Raw genomic sequence first — 10,128 nt, 5'->3', positions numbered from 1 at the left:
GTTGGGAGATTTAACGACCTGATTACTTGTAATTCTGTATTGTGCTCCAATGCGCTTGACCAGAATGCTCTCTGCATGAACATGCTTCTTTTGTTTGTTATACATACTGTATTACATAAAAAATACTGCAAGTGTAAATAAAGAAATACTACTTGTATGGCATCAACTACGTGTGTACCTTTCTTTGATTTTTTTTTAAATTAGTGTTTGGACAACTGTCTTGCATTTGGTAATAACTGAAGTCTGATTTACTTAATATAAACTCATGATCAACAGCTTTGTGGCTTCCTTTATGGGTCATAAGAACAACCTCTGGAACACATAATATGCCATTTGGCAATGCAAATAGTCAGAAGTTTGCACTGCTGTTGAAACATTTCAAATACAATACATACAAAAAAATAATAATAATAACTAGTGACAAAAAAAATTCTCTCAGGGTCATATAATTTATTGCAGTCAGCACACAATTTAAAAATTTCACCAACAGCACACCAAAAAAAGTACAAAACTAAACAGCATTATAATTTACTCCCCTCAAGAAAATAAAACATACTATGATTGTCAAAGCTAAACGTCAGTCTAATTCCAGAAAACAAACGAACAATGTCAAACACAAACTTACTCTTACAGGGAATACCAATTAAAAAAAAAAAAAAATCTTAAAAAAAGGTTTTAAAAAATCTGTTTATTTCTTAAAGACATGATTGTCCTTATCTACAGATTTCCACCTTCCTCCCTAGCAGATTTGAACACGTTTATTTAAAGTCTTCAAGTAACTAATGACTGGAGATGCTTACAGGCCATTTTTCACAGTTCTGTTATTTTTTTGTTTGTTTATATATATATATATATATATATATATATATATATATATATATATATATATATATATATATATATATATTGAAAACAGTGGTCCAGAAATACACACATTTTAAGGCAAATAATTACCTTCTGCACAAAAATAAGCTATGTTTACAGTAGTTTAAGGCGGTCAAGTACATTTTAACATTAAAAAAAAAAGAAACACAGTCAAGATTTCTGTGATACTCCTATAGACCTTATTTGTGAGTGCAAGACAGAGAAAACAAACCAGTGCAAAACACTTTTGCAACACATGTCAGGCTGCTGCAGCTTCTGCTGCTAGGATACATAGTGTACCACCCCCCCACCCCCTCCCCACTTCAACCAGGGCTTACCAGTCCATTCAGCTTAAGCAAAGAGCTTTCGAACTTAGTCACGTTCTTTCAGGAAAAAACAGCCTTGTTTTGTCTCTAGTTGTGTAGCATATTTTTCATTATACATCACTGGATACACTGTATAGTATGTTTATGCATGTTATGAAAGTATCAAGAGCAGTGTGTTCTCCTGACAGGGACATGGGCTACAACCATGAACAAGTGACTCATAATTTAAATCAAATGAAAGAATTTTCTTTTATGCAATTTGGAGCACAAATAGAACTAGTTTAGTTGAATAACGTGCTGAAATTACTGTACCTACTTATCCACGTGAAGTTTAGAAGGGTACAGCAACTAGATTATGAGCAAAGCTCTCCAAAACTAAGGTTAAAAACAAGTTTACAAAGTCTGTTGCAAGTGCCAAACAAAAATATTGTTTAAAAAAAAAACACATAACAGAACATCATATGTATCTGCTATCAATTCAGTGGTCAAGCCGTCACTCTTGGTTGTTTCCGACAAGGCTGAGAAACCAAAAAGCCAACTTTCCAACAACTCTTCTGACAGATACACAAAAGCACTTCTTATCCATCACAACAGTCCAGGAGAGACATGCGTCTGGGTCAACCAGGAACCCCTGCATATAAATTAAGAGTTAAAAACACCTTCAGAGGCTATTATGTTACGTTTAACATAACCTCCACTTGTTTTTAACCTAAAATTATATACTTTTCCTGAAATGTAAAAAAAAAAAAAAAAAAAAAATACAAACAAAATAAAAAAATCAGTGCATTCTTAATATTCTTCATAACCCCAATGAACATTTCAATAGAGCTTCTAATTTCATTACCAAGAAATTAACTAATAATATTTATTTAGGAATTAAATAAAGCAGATAACGAAAGAAACAACAAAAGTACATAAACAAAAAAAAATTATTAACTCATGCATTGTCTGCAGTTTTAATATTTACTTTTTTCAACAGGCTGAACAGAAAGCATTAGCGCAACCTGTCAAGTATTTGATCACTTACAGTAGACAAGAACAGCAATTCACATTTTAATATACAGAGTTTGTAGGACTATGGTATCCCTTCTCAAAAAGAAACACCTTAGCAACTGTAGAAATCTACGCAGAGGGCTGAAATTTACTTGGTATTTAGATTGATGATGTATTTAAAAAAAAAAAAAAAAAAAAAAAAAAAAAAAATCTGTGCCAAGCTACCCATTTGTGAGAAACCTACAGCTCATTTGAAAAGGGATACCACACATTAAATGAGTTCCCTTTCGTCAACCATCAGTCAGGTTTCACAGTAGCACAAGAAAACATATACAGTATCACCCAACCCTCAATGCTTCCCTCCAGGGCTTTTCAATGCATTTAATTATTTTATTATTTAAATTTAAACTACAGTAGTGCACTATAAAAAAAAAAAATGGCTCACGGTACCTATTTAGTGTATTTTTTCTTGTTCAATATTTCATACTATGTAACTGTAGGGGGCTAAATGTCGAACACAAAAAAGTGATAGCCAGGCATGCGATTACTGTCATACTGATGCCAAGTTCCTGACTTCAGTTACACCAAAAATGTCTACATTTCCTCACAAATTTATATACGGCGGGAGTTCAGTTTTCGCAAAAGAAATTTAAATACAAAAATGTAGTTACAGTAAGAAAAAAATGAATATGCGTCCCTTCAAATCAGGAAAAAAAATTAAAATATATTCAGCTTAAGTAGTAACATTTTCATTTGCTACTAAAGTGCAGTTTAGCAGTAAAAGGTTGAAATGCAATTGAAGTACAAGAAACATGACTGATTCATGACCATGTTCTCTCTCACACCCCCTTCCAACATACCTCTGCCCAATTTATTTATAATGTATGTCTTTTTATGTAAATAATTCATATAGTTTATTTCCAGAGTTCTTGAGAGCTATCCTCTATAGCCCAGTCCCTGACAGCAGGCAAGTTCAGTGCTTCACTTTTAACCGAAAATGAGTTCACCAGCTCACAGTGAAACTTGCGGATATGTCGGTACAGGTCTCCCGACTGCGTGAACCTGCGCTCACACCACTTGCAGGCGTGTGGCTTTTCACGGGTGTGCACCACTGCGTGCCGGCTCAGGTTGTGAGAGTACTGGAAGCTTTTACCACATTGGGCACAGGTATAGGGCTTTTCACCCGAGTGGGTCCGTTCGTGCCGCTTGAGGGTGTACATGCATGAGAAAGTCTTGCCACAGATGGAGCAGGTCGGCACGTTGACATCGCTGGCCGGCTTTGTGCGCACACCCTCCTGCTCGCGGAAGTGCGTGCTGAGGTGGATCTGCAGGATGTGTGGGCTGGGGAAGACTTTGTTGCACAGGGGACACATAAAGATCTGACTGTGGGGTGCGCTCAGCATGTTGGAGACATAGGGCAGCAGGCTGTTGTCTATGCTGGTGGCCTCTGCTTGGGGCCGTTCACTTTCTGAGCTTAGCATCTCATCGTCCTCACTCGCCTTGTCCTCACGGTCTAGCTCACTGGACAGGGAGGCCTCACGGATGGCAGAAAGGTGAGAGGCAGTGGTCTCATAATGGAGTCGGCTGTGATGGTGGTTGTGGTGGTGGTGGAGATGGAGCCCCCTACCATTGGTGCTTGGGAGTGCCTTCTTGGTGGCTGCCCCACCACTGTGTTCCATCTCATAATTACCATTGCCCAAGTCCTCCTCGTCAGAAGCCCCTTCTTTCTCCACCTTTACCTGGACCAGGCTGTTCTGCAAACTGTCTGGGGCCATTGCAACTGTGCTACATAAGTAAGGGCTGTTTCCAGGGAGGCTCTCCCCACCACCCCCTGCCAGGCCTGACTTGACTGACAAGTCCAGCACACAATCTGCATCTGCCGACACCCTCCTGGAAGTGACAGACCTTTGAGACAAAGACCCAGTCGAACTGCAGGGACTGGTGGCAGTTTCTGTTTTTCCAGCTGCCGCCGTGTGTGTCTCTGCCTCCCTGCTGCTGCTGCCACCAGTCTTAGGGGCACCCACAGAGTCAGAGGGCAACCTCATCCACATGTTCCCAGGCTCGGGGAGAAAGTCTCTCTTGTTGCTTTCGGAGTCATCATCCTCTGCGTCGCTGGGTAGGAGCTCGCACACTGGGTTCACACTGCTGCCTTCCGAGTAGCTCTCCACTTTGTCAGAGCAGCTGGAGGCATCTTCTTCCCTCTTGGTACTGTCTGCCTCGGCTGTGGCTTTCTCTTTCAGTTTCTTTTTGCAGACCTTGACTATATCATACATGTGGAGGTAGCTGGCAGCAGCCAGCACGTCCTCAATGGGCAGGGCTTTGAACTGGAGTTTCCCCTTGTACATGAATTCAAGCAGGAGAGCGAAAGCTGGGGCTGTAACAATGTCACTGTTGAGATGAACAATGTCCTTTTTGTCCAGCTGGTCCTTGTAAAAGAGGTGGAAGTACACGCTGCACGAAGCCAGCACAGCACGGTGGGCTCGGAACTGGGCATCGCCAACCAGCACAGTGGAATCACAAAGAAAACCCTGATGTCTCTGCTCACTCAGACACTGTAGCAAATGTCTGCTGTGGTCTGGAAACTCCATGCTGTCTTCATAACCTGGAAAAAAACAAAACAGCAGATGTTAGTGCCCTTTCAGCCTTTTATAACCCCCCCATATCAGAACAGTGTACATTTCTCAGGGGGAAAATATAAATAGGGAGTGTGTATGTATGTATGTGTGTATGTATGCGTGTATGTGTGTAGCCTCTGTCTAACATACGCTTTTGTGGCAACTGTTAAAGGGAACCGTTTATGACAAAATGTTTTCAATTTGGATCCTAATAAGTTTTCTAGCATCTTTATCGAAGATTGCTGGAAAATTAACACAATTCTGTTAACTGTACAAAAAAAAACTATTATTCCCATCAAAAGAACAAGGTAAACTGATTGTAAGACCTGTTGATAGTTATTATTTTGCATTTGTAATCTTCTCACTAGTCTTGCTGAAGAGCCGCTCACAATTGTAATGCTTATATTTCTGTACAGAAATATAGTAAAGGCTGTTTTTTGTTGCTGCTGCTGTTTTTTTTTAATTATTTAAAAAAGACTACTCATTCAGGCAACCCAGAAGATTTACAACACAATCACTTTAAGTGCCCATGTAGTCCACATCAATCCTAATCCTAAGGATGGCTAAAAATAAAAATTGCAGGACAGCTCACAAGGTAGCAGCGATCAAATTAGGAGACTGAAAGGACAGAGAGGGACAAGAAGGAAGCTTATAAACATCTGATCCAGCTGACTGTGGCCATATGGCAGCTGCTGCCCAGATAAAGAGATTAAGAATAGTGCGATTACAGCTGTCTGGCCAATTCAGGCAGCTCAAATCTGCAAGTCCTAAATTAGTCACTACCACTGAAATAAATGCTTTCAAACAATTATCGTGCAAGTTTAGAATCAGTTATATAATACGACCTTAAGCACAGTGCGAGAAACATTTATGTAAAAGTACTGCGATTTGGATTTTTTTTTCTTTAAGATCTAATTTTCCAACTGTTTTAAGGTGGGTTTATTGCAAACTGAAAAACTAAAATAAATGCAAACTAGTTATGCACTATTTAGCTCAATAAACTATACATTAAAAAAGTATAACATATGGCTATCACAAGTATTTCTTTTTATCCCAAAAAATAATAATAGTCAAAAAAGAAAAGAAAAAAGCAACACATTTATACCAGAGCAAAAGCCGATGTATTTCTCTTGCACTGCACTAACTCATGCCGAATTTGTTAAAAACAAGAACAGTTAATATGATCCTATTGCAAATTCACATTCAAAGCAAAAACTGTGATTACCACCAGATCTGGCTACTTTCAGCCTCCAGATTTTATCAGTCTGGAGACTTTGCCGTCTCATTACCAAAATCTTAATTTCCTTTTCAAAGAACCAGACTTAAAGACAGACACACACCAAGCCACATTTTACACACGCTCACTCACACACACCCATCCACCCAAAAAAAAAGCTCCATACCTGCTGTATGCATAGACTTGATTAAGTCCTGTGCTGTTAACCTTGCTGGCTCCAGCTATGTTGCTGAATTGGTGAGAAAACCAGACCAAGAGAGACAGTTGCAAAGTGGCGATGATGTTGGATGGGAATGAGATACCTTCTCCTCACACAGACCTGCACACACTAACTCCCTGTCTGTGTTAGAATAAAAGGCTGGGGGTGGCCGGCTGTCAGCTGCTCTGACATCATGTTCAGATGGAAATGCTACCTCCAGCTGTGCTCTTTTTAATGCCATATGCTACTCCTCTACACTCTTGCCACCAGAATCTTCTTTGGAAAACTTTTTTTCTGTGTGCAATTAGGTATTATTAAATATTAAAACAACTATTTCCTTATTTGACACATTGGTTTGTAGAAAAGTTTAGAAAAATAAATATGCAAGTGAAAACTGAGACTCTTGACTGTTGCTATTGCAGCAACCACCCTCTCATGTTTTCCCTGCAGTAACCAAAAAACAGTAAACATTTGCAACTGACAGATCGGTGCAGCTGATATTGTTTTCTGAGTTAGTTATGGTTCAGCGCCCCTGTAGCCCTTTTCTTGATCTTAATACTTTTTTGTAACTTTATTTTAATACCAGACCAAAAAGCTACAGTACAGAATATAAGAACCATAGTTATGTGTTTCAGGTTACATTTTTGTATTTTCCTTGTGAGTTTTCTTTTGTTTTTTTAAAGTGTAAGCAATTCTAAATTAATAAAAACACTGTCCTCACATAGTATCAATTGAACAGAAACAAATTAGAAAAAGTGAACAAAGTTTGTGTTAAACTGTGAAACAACTGCAGTGTATGGTTAATAACTTGCCACAAACTGCAGTAAAAGGGTTTTAAAGCCCCCAAAATTATGTACAGGACCTAATCCTAAATGGTTTTTAAGCCAAAATATTTCACACATTCTTTGCAACTATATTTAAAACATAAAAAATTGGCAACATTTATAAATGGCTCAATATAAGTATCTTAAGAATTCTGCTATTTAAAAAACATATTTTTGATTGATTTCTCTTTTAACTTAATTAATTAATTTTCCATTTCGGAAAAGTTGTACCGTTTAATTGTTTGGCAACCTACTACAGCTTAAGCTCTTGGTTCTACGCAGTTGCCAAAAAAATGAAAGCATACTGCATCTACCCCTGGAGGGGGAGAATACATAACACATAGTGTAAAATAAACTACTAATAAGCATCCACAAATTCATAAAGGCTTTTCCATTTGAAATGATAGCAGCTGAATTTGTCTGTGTAACTCGCCTAGAAACTAGCTTACTGAATACATTTAAATCTAGCAATACCAGTTAAATAGCATTTCTACCATTTATAGTTTACATTGCATGTTCTACAATACAGCAGTAAAGCCCGTCGTCTTAGATAACAGTAACTAAATACTGATAATAAATAAACGCATAATATAGTAGCTAGGACCTTGCGTTCAGTCTTTAAAAAACAAACAAACAAAAAACAGTACACAGTAATTTGTCAACACCACCGTACTGTCCCCCCCCCCCCCCCCCCCCCCAAAAAAAAAAAAAAAAACAACAACCAAGACTCATCAGTTAACTTCTCCAATCTAAACTTTGCGTCTACACGGTTAGTTAATACCCCCCCTCTCAAAAGCAGAAATACACCAGCAGCATTGTTAACTGGTTCTGGTTCTACTGCCGCCGCCGCCGCCGCCGCCGCCGCCGCGGCTGCTAGACAGAGACAGTACAGTGCAACAAAAACCGCAACAGAGGCGCACTCATCTAGTCACACACTCGAACACAGAAGTAACCAACCGACCTGCCTGCCTGCAACGCCGCTGCTGTTGGCTGCCTCACGAGGGCCTGCTGTTGCTCCATAACTCAGTAACATACACCCTTACAGCAGTATCAAACTATTAAATAATAAAAAGGAACCACCGGTTTGGAAAGCAACCATGTACTTTTTCCCCGTACAACCTGCTACCCCTTCCCCAAGACGACTCCGTTGAAAAAAAAAAAATTACTTACAGATAAGGTCCGTTTTTTTTTTCCCCCCCTTCCTTTCCAGCTCGTTAGCGCTGAAAAATAGAGAATGACTTTCAGTAGCTCTCCATAACAGCCTGCAGAAGCAGAAAGAGAGCGCAAGCTAGCTCCGCGACGGTAGCTGCGGCAGCCAGATGTTTCCGAGCTGTTGCTGCTCATCAACTCTCCAGCTTAAACCACTGCGAAGGGAAGCGCATGATTGGCAGCCCAGAAGCCAATCAAGGCCGCCGAGAAAGACAATGGCAAATTGAAAGCGGTAGCTCAGCGGGAGAGGGGTGGGATGTCTTTTCTTGGCATAGGTTGACACCAGGCAACAGTGAGAAGGCAGAAAAAAGGCCGAGCAAGCTGGTTGCTCAAACAGCCTGGCGCAGAGAGAGCGAGCGCGCAGTGCTAGGTGGGTACTGTAGTCTGCTTTTTTTTTATTCAACCGGGGATGATGAGAACAGGTGCATTTCCTCTTTGCTGGTAAATAAATAAATAAATAAACGCTTAGCAGTTTATTGAGAATAGATTGTTGAGACTCACCTGGTTTGAGGAGCAGCGAGGACAGGACAGGACAGGACAGGACAGGACAGGACAGGACAGGACAGGACAGGTTAGGTTAGGTTAGGTTGGGTTAAAAAGGTTATTTGTCGGCTTTCTTTTATCAATCACTGCTGCTTCAGCCAGGTATGGTGACGTGCTTTGCGAAACCTGTATAACGCTACAACAGTTATCATGTCTCAGCATTGCTTAGATAATTTATGGAATTTTCCACAATTCTGATATAGGCTTGCTACATTCGATCATTTTCTCTACAGTGGTGCAGTCTGTAATTTATGCTTTCATAAGGTGCAAGACATTACCCTACGGTATTGCTATTTATTTTTATTTTTTATATTTTAGCTGTCCGGATATTTATTTTTATTCAACAAAAAATGGTTTCCAATTAAATTAACTTAGTTTCTGTATCCATATTAGAAATACATTAATTTGTATAGATTGTTGTAAGTATTTTACAGAAGTAGGCTACACCGGTACATGTTCTTTCATTTTTCACGTTTGAAGCCTAACTTTATATTTTAAACTGTATAAACTACATAGTTTAATTTCCGTAGTATAATGCTTGCTTTCTTGCCATGTATCAGAGTCATACTTCTACATGTCTTTAATTATACTAGAGACACTTGACAGCTGCTTTGCAATTCATGGGATATTGATGATGGACATGACAATGCTTAATTGTTTCAGCTTCCGTCTGTCGATGTTAGAGAAAGTGGTTCCTGCTTTAACAAACATGTAATAGTTTTTACGTTGATACCTGCATTACTTTGGAATTTATTATTATTATTATTATTATTATTATTATTATTATTATTATTATTATTATTATTTTTTCTGTTAAGTTAAGTTTGAATACTTTACGTCAAACCTATCGTAAGATAGCATTCAGGTTTGTTGAAGCTCTGAAGTATTCATACCCGTAATACCCTTATATATATATATATATATATATATATATATATATATATATATTATATATATATATATATATATATATATATATATATATATATATATATATATATGTGTGTGTATATATATATATATACAGTTTTGCATCGTGGTGGCGCTTTTGCACCTACAAACCTACCGTATTCCCAATTAAAAAATACCTACTTTTTTGGGAATGGCAGTTTGTCCTCAACTCGTATTACCTCAGTTTAACAGTGTTTTTGACAGCTTCAGTACTGGAGCTGAATCTGTTACTCAATCAGTTCGTTTTAATAGTGATACCGTACAAAGTACACGCAAACCAGATCACAACGAGAAAGCATTAAAATGTATAAAATGAACAACAACGACAACTTTGGCTGATATCATAGCCTGACATAGATTCTATTCT

The 10,128-nt window shown here is 38.5% G+C and overlaps 1 protein-coding gene across 2 annotated transcripts; it reads right to left on the bottom strand.

Moving 5' to 3' along the window:
* Window positions 1–2,384: 2,384 nt before the first annotated feature.
* Window positions 2,385–8,413, bottom strand: LOC121316058 (zinc finger and BTB domain-containing protein 18-like). Of its 2 annotated transcripts, none has more exons than XM_041250782.1 (2): window positions 8,229–8,413; window positions 2,385–4,785 (listed from the first exon to the last, which is right to left on the bottom strand). In XM_041250782.1, exon 2 carries the CDS (start codon window positions 4,769–4,771, stop codon window positions 3,098–3,100), a length of 1,674 nt encoding a protein of 557 aa, XP_041106716.1. In that variant the 5' UTR covers window positions 4,772–4,785; window positions 8,229–8,413; the 3' UTR covers window positions 2,385–3,097. The 2 variants fall into 2 exon arrangements, with proteins under 2 accessions (XP_041106716.1, XP_041106715.1); XM_041250781.1 differs by lacking the exon at window positions 8,229–8,413 and adding an exon at window positions 6,202–6,877.
* Between the last annotated feature and the right edge of the window lie 1,715 nt (window positions 8,414–10,128).

The sequence above is a fragment of the Polyodon spathula genome, chromosome 5, assembly GCF_017654505.1.
Source record: "Polyodon spathula isolate WHYD16114869_AA chromosome 5, ASM1765450v1, whole genome shotgun sequence".
Lineage (NCBI taxonomy): Eukaryota > Metazoa > Chordata > Actinopteri > Acipenseriformes > Polyodontidae > Polyodon > Polyodon spathula.
Note: the sequence above shows the minus strand (reverse complement) of the source record. Positions and strands in the feature narration are given on the sequence as shown.